Source organism: Leiobunum rupestre, chromosome 2, assembly GCF_980474605.1.
Source record: "Leiobunum rupestre chromosome 2, qqLeiRupe1.1.hap1, whole genome shotgun sequence".
NCBI lineage: Eukaryota > Metazoa > Arthropoda > Arachnida > Opiliones > Sclerosomatidae > Leiobunum > Leiobunum rupestre.
In genome coordinates this window covers 34417059-34436686 of record NC_143385.1, presented here as the reverse complement: position 1 = coordinate 34436686, position 19628 = coordinate 34417059, and the positions used below count along the sequence as shown (strand labels likewise).

General features: G+C 33.7%; 1 protein-coding gene across 5 annotated transcripts in view; it reads left to right on the top strand.

Annotated features, from left to right (window-relative positions):
- The window catches only part of LOC149957409 (cytochrome P450 4V2-like), a 132229-nt gene that overhangs the window by 5606 nt on the left and 106995 nt on the right, over nucleotides 1-19628 (top strand). For 4 of the 5 annotated variants that reach the window (XM_090164800.1, XM_090164802.1, XM_090164801.1 and 1 more), the window contains exons 2-6: nucleotides 10984-11096; nucleotides 12553-12641; nucleotides 13526-13716; nucleotides 15345-15408; nucleotides 15741-15864. In XM_090164800.1, coding sequence (XP_090020926.1) covers nucleotides 10984-11096; nucleotides 12553-12641; nucleotides 13526-13716; nucleotides 15345-15408; nucleotides 15741-15864 — 581 coding nt within the window. Of the gene's footprint in view, nucleotides 1-9485; nucleotides 10852-10983; nucleotides 11097-12552; nucleotides 12642-13525; nucleotides 13717-15344; nucleotides 15409-15740; nucleotides 15865-19628 lie in introns of those variants that run through there. The other variant, XM_090164803.1, reaches the window with a different exon arrangement.

Genomic DNA, 19628 nt, shown 5'->3' with positions numbered 1-19628 from the left:
GACCCATTCATTCTTTATGCAAGAAAAATGTAAGTCGGCAATATCGGTGGTATCTGGCTTCAGCAGCCACTAAGCCGACCACAGCATTTAGACGAGTGTGTAAGATTTCGCAAAATTTATCTTTTCGTTCTGTGGCTCGTTTCTTTATGGCATCGATTAATTCTATCGTAGTTATTTCCGAAACTAATTTACGGCATTGTAGTTTTTGTTTTTTTAGTTGTCCGTCATTCAAATCATTCCCACAAAATAAACAATTTGATCTGAAGTTAAATTCTTAGAGAGACGATCTAAGTCGCTTTTGCTGTTCGAAGTTAGGGCCGGTTAGAGAACTTCTTGGACTTCAAGCAATTTACAATTTTCAGTACAACTCAGTACTAAGATCCGAGTTTTTTTTAGAACCACAAAGTGCTCTCAATTACAAGGATGTATTGAAAATGCCCCAGAGTTGCCATATAAATTGCCAGAAATAGATTTAAGGCCGTATTATTAGGTTAAGACAATATTATTGAAAATGGTAACTCGGAAGAGTCGGCGGAGTGTACATTTCTCAGTTAGAAAACTATCAAATCTTGGTACTTTTACTTGTTTTAGACGAGGTTTTAGGAACAACAAATGGTCTTCCGGAATATTTACAAAACTCCAAATTGGCATATTCACGAGCCGTTGCTTTGTGCAAAGCTACAGTTACTGAACTTACAGAAATGAGAGCTGATACTACGTTTCCTGAAATATGGGACGAAGCATCCAAACTTGCCAAAACAGTAAATGTTTCAATACCAGAACGAAAGAGTTAATTTGGTCGACGGAAAAGGGTAGTTAGTAAGAAATTGAAAGAGTGCATAGTTTACGATAGCTTAGGAAACAGGGAAAATGAAAACATTAACGTGAGAAAGAAATTAAAAAGTACACATTTCGAGATTTTGGATAAATTTTCCGCAGAAATGAATAGAAGGTTGACCGATAGCTGTTCTGTATTTAATTATTTATTGGCGTCTGATCCTCAGAGTGTCCAATATTTAAACGAGGCTGATGTTATAAATTTTTGTAATATTTAAAGATGGAATAAAAGTTGTTAAACGTCTTATGACAACTCAAGAATGCCAGAAGAGTATTTTGGACATTAAGGATGGCTATTCGGAGATTGTGAAGTATTGTAATGTAATTCAGTGTAACCCGGTTTCCAGCGCAGCATGCGAGAGGAGTTTTAGCACCCTTAACAGAATAAAAACAAACACGAACAAGAATGTGAGAAAATCGTCTTTCTAACTTATCGCTGTTATCTCTTAATAGAGATCTAAGCAATATTTTGAAAGATAATCCTATGAAGTTTGTTGATGAGTTTTCTAAACAGAGTAGAAGAACCGCTTTTTCTTTTTGAAATTTCTTTAAATAAATAACTTGGTCTTACTTAGCAAATTCATCAATTTTGTAAATTTAACATTTCGTTTTTAGAATAATATGTTGTTAGGGGCCCACTTTTCACATTCTAGCCTACCTCAAAAAAATCCTGGATCCGCCACTGTTACTCAAACTAACGCTGAAATTAATTACGCAACCATCTAAACAGTAGGAGGGGGTATCAAACAAATCATTGTATTTCGCTTGATAATAATCCGATTTCTAAACGGAAGAGTCCGTTAGATTACGCCATGCATTAGGTTGAACGAAGTTGTGTTGACAAAAAATAGAATCATTGGTAACATTTGAAAAAATCAAATATCCTTTAATTTTAATTGATTTTTTCAACGCTTATAGTTATATGGACCTATATACCTCAGAACAGTATTAAATTCGGTGTTAATTTAAAATAACATCTTTAAAACACATCGTTTAACGTAAATTTCATCGAAATCGGACTATCAGTTCTCGAGATATTGCAACTACTGGTGCGGCGGCCATTTTCCAGGATGGCGGCGGTAGCGGCATCCGGATCCTAGGGGACGTTTGGGGGGTGATAAAGGACCATAACCTGCTTTGATCCTGAAATCTACATCTTGTGCATATTTATTTCCCTTCTTGGTCCAAAAATTTTCTAAATACGCTGTACTATTGATGAAGATACCGTAAAATAGCTATAGTCGACATCTGGTAGTGGACGGCTCGTAGACTTCCTGTAATTATTAGAACGCTCACGACATGTTAAATATACGTGCACAGAGAAAACCCAACCCATTGTATTATAGGTCTTAAACAATCAAATTTATATGGAAAAACCAAAGTTTAAGCGAAAACCACAACTGCGTGGGCTCATGACGACAACCCAACGAAGCCGATAAAAATCAATGCAAATAAAAAATCGTAGACATGAATTATCCCCCACATTACCAACAAACAAAAACAAATAACCAATAAAAATGTATAATAATTACAACACTAAGTATCAAGTTAATTAAAATACTTAGGAATAAAGAAAAAGTCAATCTAAATACCCTCAGTAATAAACATTGTATTCACAGAAATATGTAATAAAAATTATAATAATAACCCAAACAAGCAACAAGGTAATTCAAATACTTAGAAATCCAGAAAATGTCAATCCATATACCCACGGAAATGAAAATTGTAATAGAAAAAACCAAAAACACCTTACCGTTAACAATTCCCGGCATATAACGCGCACAAAAAAAAACCTTAACTGAATAGTGAAGTCTATACAACAGCGCATTTCTCAAAAATATAAAACCAACGTAACCACATTAATGAAAATGTATCACACATATAAAGCTGATAAGAAAAAACGTAAAATAAATTAAGAAGTTGCCAGTAAAGTAAGCAAAACGAAAAAAGCGCGTTGTATACCACTTGAAATTGTATTCATAAATGAATTTTAACGGTTCAAAAGTATATCAATAAACGTCAAACCAACGCCACCGCATTTATACAACTATATCTAAGGCAATAAGAAAACCCGTTAGTAAATTCCAAAAAATTAACTTAATGGACCAGCCCCGGGTCTACCCTCTAACCATCTTACCTCTGTTGACTGCGCCAAAACAAGATTTGACCTTTAAAATTTTATACGAAAAAAAATTTGACTGCAAAATCTATTAAGATTCCAAGATAGTGGAATCTTTAAAGGGGGCCAACATGCTTCTCCATAGACTTTGAAAGCACTATTAAGGCTTTCAAAAAAGTTAGCTTTTTTTGCACTTTTAAATTTAAAGCGATTTTCATGCCAAAGATTCAGTATTAGGGAGGCTAGCGATAGCTTAACGGGTTTGTTATTACTGTCAACTTAAAATATAAAACACTTCATAATTGCAATACATTGCATGGTTTACTCGACAGTTGGTAAAATGCTACCGAAGGCTTTGCTTTATTGAAACATTTTTGACATGACGGCTTTACTTATCGGCTGGGAAGTTCATGAGCAACCCTGTTCCAAAGTTTGAAAATAAAAGTTTTTGGTCAGTACCGCCTTAAAAGTTTTAAATCTTCTCAGTGTTAATAAACGTATTATTTGTAAATAAATTTGGTTGTGGTGCATTTAATTATACACAAATAATTATTAAAAAAAAATAACCATAATCTTGTGTAAATTAATTGTAATCAACATTTAAAAACTTAAGCCTTTGCACCCCTGTACGTATACGGTAATAGCTTTCTTATATAATAATTAATCATTCTGGATCGATTAGTTTTTACATATTTAATGTTAGCTATCACATAGTACTAATTATTATTACTAAACTTTTTTATTAAAGTTAATGGTTTATTTGGTTGAGCTGCTTTGAAAGGAACGGATGATTCGCTGTTTTCAAAGTACATTTTGGCCAATAACTTTTTATTATTTAGCTTTTAGGTTGTATTATTGTTCAATCTCATTCAAGGGTTCACTTAAAGCCCTAATTCATATAGCAGTAGTTCATTTAGTCAAATTGTAACTACAAAAGTAAGTTTTGAGGTGGTCTCCTTGAAAAGTAGCGGAACCATCACTGTTTTCAAAGTACATTTTGGCCAATAATTTTTTATTATTTTGCTTTTAGGTTATATTATTGTTCAATCTCATTCAAGGGTTTACATAAAGTCCTTATTCATAAAGCAGTAGTTTATTTAGTCAAATTGTAACTCCAAAAGTAAGTTTTGGGGTGGTTCACTTTGGCCCATTACATTTTAATATTTTTCACTCTCAGTCAAGGGTTCACTTAAAGCTCTTTATTAAGCGATTATTTATTGAAATGCATTAATGAATATATAGCTTTCAAAATTAAAATAGCAGAAAATATGTATGGTTTGCAATATTTTTTTGTAATTCACAATTGTAGGTATTTCACATTTTAAATTATTAAATAAAGTTTCACTGAAAATTTTAAATTTACTGTGAATAAATTATTTTTAACATTAAATAGTAATTAACGTCGCTAAGAAATAAAACCCCAGATGAACTATTAAAAATCCAGCTGACATCCCTAGGATCGTCCTAGAGGCCAGGGATGTCCATAGGCTCTAGACAAACCGGACATTTGGGCGTCTGTACGGCAGTGATGTCAAGTCGCCAAATTGAAATTTCCCTCGCAGGGACTTAAAATTTCCCTTTTTGACCAAATTTTCACTAGTTTCTTTATTAGCCTTCAGAAAGTGATATTTATTACCATAGAAATCGGATAACAAACTAGAACCATGGACAGTAAATTAAGAGGACAGGTTTTCGATAGCCTTCCACAGTGCATTTTATTTCTCCCCTCGTTTCAATCAGCTCGAGAGAGAGGGAGTCTTGCAAGGTCGTTTGTACCACGTGATCTTAAAATTTCAAAATGGCAATCTAATGCGGTTGATATTGTTACGTAATTTTTTGCGCTTTATATTTTAGTAATTTTTAATCTTGGTTTTTTAATTCAATAAAAACTATCAACTGATATTTAGTATATCATATTTAATCTATAAAAACGTGAAAAAATACCTTTTGCCGTAAAAATGTACCTCGTGTTTATCTTTTTTCTTTTTTCGAACAGTATCGTCCACTCTTAGCGATACTTGTTTTTTCCAAATAACCTTGACCGACTCCCTTAGTGTGATTGGTGTACGGGGGCTAAAAACCAGGCATTTTACCGATCCTCTAAAATCTACTATCCATGCTAGAACGCTTAATCGAATGGCTGACAAGGTACCGATTAGATTCTTGGCTAAAACGACAGTAACGCCATCTGCGCTGCCTCTAGAGGCGCGCTCGCGCGTAACTTGGTTAAAAGTTTTCCCCCACCCCATTGAAATTAATGTAAAGTTGGCGATAATTAATAGTTAATTAACCTACCAAATGATATAAGAAATATTCCACTGACAATTTTTCCCGTTTATATGAACTTAAATGTAATATAAAATCGTCTTGAAAAATCGTTTATCGCTTTACAACATTCAAAAATAATATTTTTCCCGCACCATGTAGATAACCGAACATCTGCTCGTCTAGGTAAAGTTTGGGTTGTCAACACGCGTATTAGAAAGCAAAATGAGATTTTAGAAAGTAGGTTGTAATTCGGAACGATATTAATACTTTTCGCGAATATTGTTACATAACTTTTCATCCATTGGTTCGTTCAGAATTATTCTTTAAAGTAGACGAAAATTTTAAGGCGCTGAATCTTGCACAGTCTTAAGCCTCGGTTTAATCTACTGCGTATTTTGAAACGGAAAAACCCGATTACTATCGTTAAATCTTGGTTAAATGATGGCGAAGGCTTCTTGTAATAAGAAACAAATAACGAAATACGTTCTAAGCTTATTTAACGCCAAAAATTCCACGTATTTCGTTATTTGTTTCGTATTAAAAATATTATGTTATTAATCCAAGATTTAACGATAGTAATCAGGTTTTTCCGTTTCAAAATACGCAGTAGATTAAACCAAGGCTTAAGACTGGGAAAGATTCAGTGATTCACCGCCTTAAAATTTTCGTCTACTTTAAAGAATAATTCTGAACGAACCAATGGATGAAAAGTTATGAAACAAAATTCGCGAATAGTATTAATATCGTTCCGAATTACAACCTACTTTCTAAAATCTCATTTTGCTTTCTAATACGCGCGTTGACAACGCAAACTTTACCTAGACGAGCAGATGTTCGATTATCTACATGGCGCATTAAAAATATTATTTTTGAATGTTATAAAGCAATAAACGATTTTTCAAGACTATTTTCTATTACATTTAAGTTCATATAAACGGGAAAATTTGTATGTTGAAAATTTCTTATATCCTTTGGTAGGTTGATTCGCTCGCGTTCTACATGTCGAACAGTCTCATCGGTGTGGTGTTTTCTTTTCAAAGCATTGATACTGGTCTTTTGGATTTATTCTTTACGGCAATCAATATGAACTTAAATTGAAGTGACCCATTATTCCGACTTTCCTATCATTTTGTCTCACACAACCTTCACAATAGCTTCATTTTCAAGCGATTTATTGCAAAAATAACAAGAGTTAGCTGGGTGGTAAATTTTAAACGCGGTTACATGAAGAGCGGCGGATGCGTTTTAAGTCAACGAAGGCGCAAAATTGTAAGACGCGTTTCGGGTACAACATTAAAACCGCGAATACGACACAACGATTGCTCGTATGTAAAATGTTTATAGAACAATTTTTGTGGGAAAAAGCTGGACCCTAATGTTCATAATTGGGTTTATAGCCGTACATACAATACTAACGTAGATATTCGCGATAAATCATTACTGTGCACCGGTTTCCCCCATAACCATTGCTCGTAAAACAACTATTTCTAACAGTAACCTGTGAAAAGATATGTTTTTGTTTGAGTAATTACTCCTAAAATATTTAATTACGGAATTTTGAACCATTCTTCAATTTTTATTAAAAAAACTAGTTTTCTAGTGCGTTCTTAGCGATTGGAAATTATGGTAAAAAGGAAACTATTTCTAACACTAACCTGTGAAAAGATATGTTTTCTTTTGAGTATGTACTCTTACACGATTTGATTACGCAGTTTTGAGCCATTCTTCAACTTTAATTAAACAGAAGTTACTTTAAAGATTTAAAAAAACCGCGTTAGCGTCGAGCTAAGTCGGCCATTTAATCTTAGGCGAAATGGAGTGTTAATTCACCAGTTTGGCACCGATGGCGTAACTTTCGTTGCCAGCCAAACGAAAAGCATGGACCAAAGGCAGGGTTTTTTAAAAGTTCTAATCGGAACCCACGACAAAATTTCAAAAATCGTTCTAGTTTGTTATCCGATTTCTATGTTTATTACATAGCGCCTTCTAGGTAACCAATATTAAACTATAATTTATATATTTAAAATTTATTATTTATCTTAATACATTTCATTGCTTTATATGTAATAGAATAATTAGCTGAAAAACAGTACGTAATTACACAAAATAATTTTTTTTACTTTTCCCCATTAGTTTAATCAACAGAGTTAGATGGCTAGAAACTAGAAATTATTAGATTAATTATAATTGGTTATATAATTTATCACACTGCACGCGACCACAGTCACCATTCCGAGGAGCAGACGAGTCCTCAATAATAAAACGAAAAAGTGGAAAGCAAAATTGCAGGGGTGCCAGGTTAATAGAAAACATTAAGCTTTCTTGCTAAAATTACTCTAAATAATTTCATAAAATTAAATCATTTTTTTAAATATTGTTATTATTTAGATTAGTAACTTCACTTTAAAACACCCTACGTGGAATTTCCCTAGATTTCGCAAATTTTTAGCCTGATTTCCCTTTTCCCTTTATGGATTTTTAGGGGTAAAAATTTCCCTAGATCTGGGAAATTTCCCTCGAATAACCATCACTGCCGACCGACGTCAACCGCGAATTTTGGGGCGAAGGAAAGATCCGAGTGTGACGTCAATCGGATGTCCAAAGGACGATTTTGTGTTTGCTGCGTAGACAATGTGGGTTTAAGAAACAGCGTTGCCAGATCTGAAATTATCGTATCTAGGCCAAAAAATTATCGAACATTTCTTTTTAGAAGTCAAATTGACTTAAACAATTATACATTGTTTAGTACATATTTAAAACTATTTTAAATACCGTTAATTACATCTAATAATATAGTAAAATATCCTACAGCAAAGTATTGATCTGTTCTATTTAAAATATTTTTATAAATTAATCTTTTTATTTTCCAACTTATGGCTTTCTTTTACAAACATTAATTTTAGGCAAAATATGCCCTTTGAGGCAGAGCAAAGGGACAGCTATTAAATAAAAAATGCTTTTATCAAAGCAGTTGAAAGGTTGAATTAAGGGAGAGTAGTTGAAATCTATAAAGGCGCAGATATTGAAAATGTTTTAGGTTTAAAGAGTTTTGTTTTTGGAATTTTCAAAAGCGAAATATATTTTTAAAATAATTTCCATCGATTTTCCTCACCTTTTATATATTTTAAAACCCTTCCCTTAAATTTGAGCCTTGAAACTGTAACAGTAAACTGAGAAAATTTTTAATTGTGAAGGATTACGTGTCAAATGACAGCATTTAACTTCTATATACACATATAGAGTAGTTTCACTCAAAAAGCATGGGTGACGTCGTATCACGTGACACTGAAATCACTGTATAAATACATATATAACAGAAACTGAACTAGAAAAAGTCATAAATAAAAGAGATTTGCAATAATTTTCATCAAGACGGTGTTCAAGTTAACAGAGAAAATTTGGATGTAACTATAGCTTCTATTTTCACAATCAACAGATGGCATTCTCTTCCTATAGAGAGCCTGCAAGTGCAAAGAGAGCCGTGTGTCTTGCCCTGTAGCTTAGAAAAGATAAGTCATTGTTTTTCGTCCAATAACAATAAATTCTAATAGGCCTTTCTTGAAAGAAACATGGCGTTTTAATGTAACTCTTAAGTCTCTTTTTTTACTACCACCGCTTACTCGACTTGTGTGGAGCTTCAGATTTTCATTAGTGTTGTTATGTGTAATTCTACCATGGATTAATGAGGTTAATTAATTGAGTAGTATCGCTCTGTAGCTTTGGGCTATGGCCACCATTTTGAGGGCAGTTTTTTAACTATAGGAAAAAGCATGAGTGACCTCGACATACGTCACGCCGATATTACTCTATTCATGATTCTACTTTAAACGAAAAGTTTAAAAATGCAGACTATGATAGATAGAAATAAGTATATGACATATATAACATCAATTTAATTCATCAAGATAATTAGCTTACATAGAACGTTGCCAACTCCTTTAACCGTTTAATTTATTTTATATTCATACAACATTTTTAATTTAACATAAAAAAGTAAATTAATTCATTTGAAAAATATGGTGCCGTATCAACTATCAAGCAATGTAGCCTACCTCGTATTTTTGTCTTTTTCTTTCTAGATTTTGGTCATACAGCCCTATTAATTTATCCATGGCTAAATGCATGTGATTTTAAAAATTGGTTGAAATATTTCGATTAGAATAGGAAAAATTCAGAACTAAACACGCGTACTCATTTACAATTTAAAATTTTCTCAGTTTACTGTTACAGTTTCAAGGCTCAAATTTAAGGGAACTCTTTAAACCTAAAACATTTTCAATATCTGCGCCTTCATAGATCTCAACTACTCCCCCTTAATTCAACCTTTCAACTGCTTTGATAAAAGCATTTTTTATTTAAGAAATATAATCCTCCGCTTAAGTTGAGTTTATATTTTTCAATGAAGCGTAACATCTATCGGTGGCTCTGTGGTAGAACCAGTGGCGTAGCGAGGGTTTTTTGCGCCCTGGGCAAATCTCTTAAATGGCGCCCTTTTAGCATATAAAATCCCCAAAATGCAACGTTTTCCGTTGACAAAAAGGTCGTCAAACAGTTTTGGGCGCCCCCTTATGAGTGGCGCCCGGGACGGATGCCCACCCCCTTCCCCCCTCGCTACGCCTTTGGGTAGAAAGTTTGTCTGTCACTCAAGAGCATTCAGATTCGAATCCCTCTCGATGCAATCGCAATTTGATATTAAGATGAATACCGTGAACCATTGGTGGAAACTCTGCCGTTTGGACGTTGAGACGTTTACCGTAACCCTCAGTACTCGGGCCGTCCCAAATGTCAAAAAGAAGAAGTTGGAGAGAAAATACTCCTACGTACAAAACGCACACACAACAAACTCATCACCCACAACCGCCATAACACAATAAACATTACAATAACAATATTTCCAATAAAGTTGAGTTGAAACCGTAACGACGGTGAACGTTAACGAAAAAACAACCGAACCGCAAATTCATCCGTTAACGCTCACCGACACACGGTGGTTTTGCCTCCCTTTAAACTGCAAACACGGTTTACAACTTTGCCCCGGTAACGCGTTCGCAGCCCACAGACAGACAGACACACACACAGACCTGCACGGTGATTGTAATACCCCTTGGAGAGTTAACTATTGGCGGTTGTAGGAAGAAGGTAACAATTAACAAAGCACATCGTTAAATAAAAGTTAATTTATTTTAAATGTATAAATTGATTTTATATAGTAAAACTAAGCAACACCGGTGTTATCATCTCATTTCGATTAAATGAAATAAATAATTTTTAACAATACGTCTATAAATTGCGATGCCTCTTGTTTAAGGTGGTAAAATTGAAAAGTCAAGGTAAGTGTTGCAAAGCAATTCGTGTATATATTTTTTTAAACGCAGATTGAACTGATTACAAAAATATGCAATCATTCATTATTTTAGTAGAGTTAACAGGACTTAAACGAGTATAAATTTTATTTTATTAAAACTATTGCAATTCGTAGAAGACTCTCACACTTAATTAATGTTTTGCGCAAAACCGGTTTTACCATCTCATACTACTTCAGATCAAATTAAATTATTTAGTTTTAACAATTCATTATTAAATTTGCGATACCCTATTGTTCACGGTGGTAAAATAGAGAGATGAAGGTAAGTGTTGCAAAGGAATTCGATTAATTTTTTTTTAAACGCAGATTTAACTAATTACAAAAATATGCTTGGTCTCCGAAGTCTGAATGCAATCATTGACTATTAAAAAAGTAAATTTATAACTTGAAACAGCTATGATGCACGTTTTCACTGCAATGGGAAAACTATTCAAGGATGAAGACATGTTCTACGTCAAGATCGCTCATAAGAAGATACTGGTTTTAACCACAGCTGATAGTGCCGAAGTTTGTAGTTCTTCATTTGGCTTTTCACTTTTTATTACCGACACCCTTTGAATTTATTTTTAATAACACCAAATTTTAAACAATCAAATATTAAGGGTATCCACTAAAAAGAGAGCTAGAGTTAATATTTGAAAAGCTTTTTTTCTTAGGAAATTTATATTTTCAGATACTTTAGCACGCACAGGGAGTCAAAAGATGATACAAAACTCTATGAGGTTGAGCCATGTCCTGAATGTTATACAAAAACTAAGGAACCGTTGGATTTAGACTCCGTTTTAATTGGAAAGGTGTGCGCCTACGTATTTTATGTCCACGTGGTTCTGAACCGATGTCAATTGACCAATAGTAAGCCGAGCAAATAAGTAACCCGAGAAAATAAACATAAAAATTAACGAAGGTCATAAATAAAAATGTGCAAGAGATCACGCTTAGGTGTTAAAATTTTGGAAGAGCTTGTGCTACGGCATCAAAATTGATATTCGGTTGACCCTGAAACATGTCAAGGTCAATCAAATTGTATCTTGAAAAACATCAGTTTTAAAGTCCAATTGATTTCAATGAACCTATAATTTGAGCTAATTGATAAACAATTTAATGATGATAAGTAGTAATTGAAAATTTTTATTTATGATCTTCTTATTTTTCGGTGTTTACTTTCTTAGCTTCCGATTGGTCCATTAAAGTCGATCCGGAGCCATCTGGTCATAAAATGCGATGGTGAGCACCCAACGGTTACTGAGATAGGTTTCGAATGACCTTCCATGGTTCATGGTCATTGAGTTTTAAATCATGTAATGAAACACTGCGCATGCTATGCGTTCTCAAAATTTTAAATTCGTAGGAAAAATAGCTTTTCAAATATTAGCTGTGGTTCGTTTTCCTGCACATATTTAATTGACATTAATTGTAGTTGACGATAGTTTTTTAAAAGATAAACGTGTTAATTACACCATCATTATCAGTCCTATCTTTTGAAGCACGTGCTCCAAAAGATAAGACTGATACTGATGGTGAAATTAACACCTTTATCTTTTGGAGCACGTGTTCGAAAACACAAAGTGGTTTTACGAAGTCAAAATTAAAATTGTTAACCTATAAATTCGTTATATCATTCTATATTTTCTTTATATTTTTCATTGTTAAGTAAAGCACGTGGTAAAGTTATTCGTAGTCATTTACCGGGATTCATTTCCGTCTCTCATATGAGCGTTTAATATAAGTGTCGGGTTCGAACTTGAGCAAATATCAAGATAGCGTGCAAGAGCTGAGCGGCACAAAATCCCCATGACTGGCGTCCAGGTTTCCACAAAATTGCACATGTAAAGGTTATGTGTCAAAAAGGCCTAGATACAAATTACAGTTGTTACAATTTTTGAGAACAGTTAAATAAGCAAATAATGTTAAGAGTGTAGCTAAATTATATTCTGTTGCAATAAGAATATCGTTGTATTTGCAGATACTGTTAACCAGCCGAGAAGAACTAGATAAATCCGATATGTATAATCCTCTAAGAACATCAATTGGAAAGAGCATATTTGTTTCAAAGTATGAAAAATGTTTTGACGAGAAATAATAGACGCATGCAATTAAAATGTCGCTAAAAGACTTAGGAAAGATCAATTGGTTCTAGTGAAGCTCTAAGATTATTAAAATTATTTATCATGTAACTACACAAGCTTTGCGTTAAAACATGTATTATTACAGTAAGAAATATGCATTTCAGGTTAGTCAGTTTCTACTTGAGGCAAGACTAAAAGTCGTATCGTCGCAAACAAACAAATTGGTGATCAACCACTAAAACGAAATGATCAGGAGCACCAGTCTTCCTTAGATATTCCGAGTGTTTACAAATATAATTTTGTTTTGATAAGAAGTCTTACAAGTGAATTAGATAACACTTTTCAAAAACCATTAAAAAAGTGTTCAATGTACCGTAAAAGCCTTGGCTACTTTCTCCTTATGAATATGCGACATTGAAATCCTGATCAATCACATGAAAATTAAATAGTAATCGTCATCATTTCAAAATAGTAGCAGGCTTTTTAGACATAAAAAAATTTAAATCACTTTGACTATCAGAAAGCTTGTTACTTTACGTTTATTAGTCAACTTAAATTTTATCAAGCTTCGATTGATCTTAAAATTAAAAACAAAATAATTCAATTTAATTATAAGTAACCAATAATGTGCTCAGATATTTATATGAATATGGCAGAATAGCATCCAAAGAAATTAGTTTGCTCTATTATTGTCACCACGTCTTCAGGTGGCGTGAGTGTCACGAAGAACATCTTAAGCAGACGGCTTAAAGTATTAGACGATGGATTTAGGGGGATCAAGGGGTAACGTGCCCTCCCTCCCCGAAATGTATCAATGAACGAAGATTTTGTATAATAAATATTCCACTGAATGGTCGTGAACTACTTTAGAGGTGACGAAGACTACCTTAAAAGGAGAAGAATTCTGGGTGAAATCTTCCACAAAGAGAATTTGTCTGCCCTGGACCAAAACATGCAGCGCCACATGTTGTCAGTGATAGAGATGATAAATCAACTGGACGACCATTCAAAAGTGGACATTAGTGAACTCGTTACCGAATTCACGGGGAGAATCGCATTAGGTTAGTATACTGTGAAGAGAAGTCGAATATGAACCGTTAATAGATCTATCGAGGCACTGTGTCGTTATGAATCATATATCTTAAATTTACGTTTTTGGTTTAAAATTTTCGAGTCTAAGGCTTTAAGCAAATCAGTCGATGGAAACCTTCTCCTTATTGGATGAAAACTTGCTTATCTTACGTCATAACGTCGTCTTTTCTCCCAGTCTCACAATCTTAAGAAAAGAAGATGTCGCAAACGCAGTTACAATAAAGGGAAAGTGTTTATTCAGCGAGTAGACATTATCACCTACTGGCCTTCGAAATAGGCCTATTTATTTTCTATATTTTCTGTGGACGTACGTCTTTTTTATTTGTATGAAGAGTGTAGCGTGAGCGACGCTTTTCATTATAGCCCAATGTGTGTTTAACTCGCCAACCGAGGCGTGTTCTGCTGGCTAAGAACAATAATGAAAAATAAGTAGCACAACGAATTATCTAAACAAACAATACTCGTCGTCGAGGGAATTCTATAACAGACGATCCGTCAACATCATAAGCTATATTTATTTAAATTGTAATTACACAATTAATTGAAAGATATGAAAATTATATCTGTGACGGCCTTGAGGAGCTCGTAACAGAAATGAAATGAATATCTCCTTGCACAAAACGTTTTCCTTTGTTTCCATTGTTATACGTCCTAGTGAAAAATAACAGGAATGATATAGCAGAGATAGCTGTTATATTCGTAGTAAATTTGATTAACGAAACTGTCATAATCATTCAACTTGTGAAAACAGGTGTCTTAATAAATGCTGCAACTGAAATTCATTTGCTTCATTTTCGGACCAGAGACCAGCCAGAACTAGTGACACCAGAAATTATAAGCAAATGATGGAAATTTTTGGCAAATATTTTTGGCAAATTCGAAGTATTAAACAAATCAAACATTGTTATCACCATTAAAAATTTGGCGAACTGTTTTAATATGCAGTCAGAGTTAGGGAAAAAGGATAATTCTAAGTGCTCAAAGGATAAGCCAAATGAGTTATTAGTTCAAAAGGCTTATCTCTTGACTATATTATCTGTGTTTTAAGTTTCTCTATTTGTGTTAATAATTATTTGCCATTTCTTTGAATAATCGATATTTTTTAAGATTTTTAACATTGAAAGTTTAAAACACCTTTGCTCAAACTGACACTGTTGAATCCAACTATACTATTGTTACTTTTTAACAATTTAAACTTTGTAAATCCTTGAAATGGAGATTTGAGCATAGACGAAGGTAACAATTATTTCTTCAGATAAGGTGTTGGTTGAGGGCCCCTTTAAATCGGGGACCCTTTGGCACGGACCTATTACTCCCAGTCCATAACTTGACACTAGCAAAATCTGTATGTCAGAAATAAAAGCTGATTTGACTGCTAAATTTTAATTTTATTTCTATTCATCTAGTTTCCAAAGACAAATTTACCTTTTCCACCAATGGCATTAGACACATTCCTGGTAGTTGCTAATAATGAAGCTAGTCCCGAAAATAATATAAGAGAGTTAATCGAGTAAAAATATGGGTTCGGTTTCAACCACATAGCGTGAGGTTAACTAATGTTCATTACACCAAGTGCTTATACTCTGTTTGAATTTAGATTTCGCTTTGAAAAACCAGCTGAACGAAAAGGAAAAAAATGATGCGTTGGAATATACCGAAAGGTACATATTTAAATACGTACACAATTTAACTAAAGTGAAATGAATTATTTTTGGAACTACATTATATATTACGTCACAAAATTATAAATAACGTAACAAGAGAGACCTTGAAATGAGTACAACCTTCGCACGCGTGCCGTTTATTTTCATTTTTCTCAAACAATGTTTTAATTTTAAACTATTTTGAAGCCTGTTACTTTTAAGATTAAAGTTGATTTCAGGATCTTATATTTTAAAACACAACCAATTGCTTTAAACGCTAAATAACTATCCCACGAACCTGCTTCAAGCTATGTTTTCGATACTATATGAGATTTCGTCATTTCGTTCAGGTATCTGGATATAATCGGGGAGAGAATATCAAAGCCTTGGATGTATTCGGATACACTTTTCAATCTGACACCATTGGCGAAAAAGAACAAAGAACTCTTTCAATTCATGTATCATCAAACGAAGGCAAGCTCATTGGCAGGCGTCAATTAATTATTTCCAATATTATAGGAAGTGCAAAGAGTGTTGGGGGAATTAATCCCCATTCATTGTCCCTCTTGTTCATATTCCGGTTACTTCCAGGGGCGTCGCTTGGAATATAAATTAGGGGGGGATCATTTTGGCAAGCGCTATCCTAGCAGACCAATCTCAGGTTGTCTTTACGTTTCTTATGTAGACTTTCGTAGGCCATTAAAAGTCTTTAGATTACCTCGGGTATAAGCCTAGCTGATTCTTATTATAACTATGATGTTATTATAAAATAAATTATTTTTTTCCCCGTTTTTCTGATCGAGCAAAGCAAACAGGAAACAAGATGGCCGGAAATATATCAAAAGATTTAAATGAAATCCAAAAATCACCCGTTTAAGATTGGTTTTCAACTTAACTAACGCGTCACATCAGCCCTAGTCTCTGTTAAATCTGTTGTCAGTAATGTAAAATTTGTTATCTACGATAAAACAAATTATTTCGATATAATTCGACAGTTTCAATAATGTAAACGTATTTTCAAATACCATAAGTATAGCCAACTTAAATAGTTTTTACTCGTTATCGCAATCGGCCAAGATGTCACTTTTGCACCAGAATAATGTAAAGAATCTTATTCAGTGATTAATTTTTAAAAACGATAGATGTCGGTAATGCAATTGAAACTGGCCAATTGGCTCTTTAAATACCACGGGTTGGTGAAAGCGTTGTTAGAAGCCAAATTTTATTTATTAACTGTTATACATTTTGTTAGTATTAGAATATAGCACGATAAAGTTTTTCATTCTTTCTCAAATAAGAAAGAAAGTTCTATTAATAACGTTTTCGAGAAAATATTAAGCGATGGAAAGTTTTCTCCTTTTCCCCCTTACAAAACCTAATTTTAGTAATAAACTTTGGGAATATAAATGATTAATAATTATTAATGACAATTTAAAGATCATACATTTTTTCTTTGGCGCTGGTTGTAAATCAATTTAACAAAAATATTAAGCATGATTAGAAAAGGCGTTCCCTTCAAAAGTTGGATATTAAGTGTCAAAAACAAACTCTGTAAAGTGAGTGATTAGTTCGGTTTGAGTTAATTAATTTTGAATAATCAATGTCGTTTTTGTCATAACAATTACTGGCTTTTCTTTCATATGTTACCAGGTTAAGGTAAGGTCAAACAAGTTGGCAAGCCAAAATATACCTTTCCTCGGAAGAATTGTCCCTAGCGGTATTAATTTTTCGAGATGACTCTTAAAGATATATCTCCGCAATTCCGAGTTATTTACTAAAAACATAATCCTGGTTCAATCCCGCCCGCTATAAAATTTTAAATATAATTAAAATAATTGAGACGAAACAACAGAGAATAATGTATTCAGAATATTATAAATTAAGTAGTTACAACAGCGAGTTAGACGTACTAAAACAATGCACAATTGAATTTAACCCTATTTACGGTACAAGTTTATCAGTTAAATATAATACGAAGCCAATTTTAATGAAATAAATATCTACAGAGGGTATTTGTATTTTTCTCGCTTACGAAATACTTGCCGCATCTTGAACGCTCATTTTATTTCAAATTAAACATCTTAATCAGTCGAGAAAACGTTTAAAATAAATTACGAAGTAATGACGACCCAGTTTCAAATCAGACCAACATAAGTGTAAGCGCACGATGTATACAACTCGATAAAAATAAACGACTGAAAAAATGAAATAAAATACAAATAAAACGAAAGATATTTAGAATTAAAAAAACTGATCCTAATAAAACGTGAAAATACCGTCCACGTCACGCACATTCGAAATACGCAGAAGTAACGTTATACTATATCCAGTTTAAAATAATAGAGTATCAAAAAATAACTCATAGACAAATACACAATAACAACCCAATCAATCAGACTTCAGAAACAAAACTCATAGAAAAATATTATAACGCAGTCAAGCAATCACACTTCAGAATCAAAATATTTCATAGAAAAATATTATAACGCAGTCAAGCAATAAATTAGTTCAAATACTTAGAAATCAAGCAATAGAAAATATAATATCAAGAAGCGCAACACCTTACCATTCACAAATGCGATTTTTCACGTTATTATAATGAAACCGGATAAGCTTTTGGGCATGACTTACGCTCTTAAAGGTTCCTCTAAGAGTGGACGGTTTTGCGGGGAAAAGGAAAAAATCTTAAAAAATAGTAGATACAAATATAAGACAGAAAAAACCAACAATACCAAAGATTAGACAAAAAAAACGTAATCTCGATAAGTTAAAAAACAAAACAAACAAGATTAAATCAACATAATTTCATTCGTAAAAAAACCAGATTAGGCCTTCATCAATTCAGTCGTAAAAAATTCTAGACTTTATTACCTATTATGCTTACGATGAGTGTCTTATTTTCAGTGAAATTAAGCAGCTATCGGTGGTTCTGTGATAGAGCGCTTGACTGCCAAGCCGAATGCCTGAGTTCGAAACCTGGGTGGCGCATTTGTTTGTAATTAATAGAGAAAACGCTAAATTATAATTTCTTCGATGCAATAATTTCAATTTCAATTCTCTTTCAATTAAACCAAAATTTCGTACTCTATTAAATACGCTTCCGATAAAGCTGAAGGTCTAATTTTCAATGAACCGTAACAAGTGTCGGAGGTTCTGTGGTAGAACGTCCGCCTGTCAAGCAGGTGGTCTCGGGTTCAAATCCCGCCTGATGCGATCGCAAATTGATACTAAGACGAATACCGTGTACAACTGGTGGAAACCCTGCCATTGGACGTTGAGAGGTAGCATTACACTCAGCACTCGGTCCGTCCCAAAGTCATTAAGAAGAAGTTAGAGAGAAAACGCCAGTACAAACACAACAGACTCAACATCCACAACCATCATAACACAAACACCACAAACTCAACACCCACAACCGTCATAACACGAACTCAACATTTACAACCTACACATAAACATTACAATAACGAAATATCCAATCAAACTGAATTAAAACTGTCGCGGCGGTGAGCGTTGACGAAAAAAAGTCAATCCAAACCCAACCCAACCGCAAATAAATCCGTTAACGCTCACCGTCACACGGTGGTTTTGCCAACCCTTCGAGAAACTGCGAACGCAATGATTAACCTTTGCACGGATAATGTGAACCCGTTCGCAGGACAGACACGGTGATTGTATAACCCCTCCTAGGGAGAGGTAAAAATTTCCAATGAAAGTCTAATGATGATAGCTCGCATTAAAGTATCACATTTGAACATTGCTGTTGTTTACCGAACTAAAAATAAATAAATGTTACTTTTGAAAATCGTTGACCATTCTCTGAAATCCTTTGTAAGCCGCAAACAACGCCAGAATGTTGACTCTAAATCATAATTTTGTTTCAGGGGATCTGAGCGCTTACATTTAATTTAATTAATACCAGCTTTATCACTCACAATGTCAGTAGCTAGCTTCGCTTTCAACGTCGGATCATTGAAGACATATCCATCTAGGATTTAAAATTGTCGCATGTTACCTAAGGCACCACTTACCCGGCGCAAAATTGAGAAACATACACAAAGTCGGGCCGTAATATTACTCAGCCTTACTTTGTAAAATGTAGAGATTCCCTGGATGTCAATTACTAACCCTACGTTGATCATGTTACACTTTTTGAAGCGACTAAATGATGCTGAGTCTTCACTATATTTTGCTCCAAATCTATTTTGAAAACTCAGTAGTAGCCAGTGAAAGTTTAG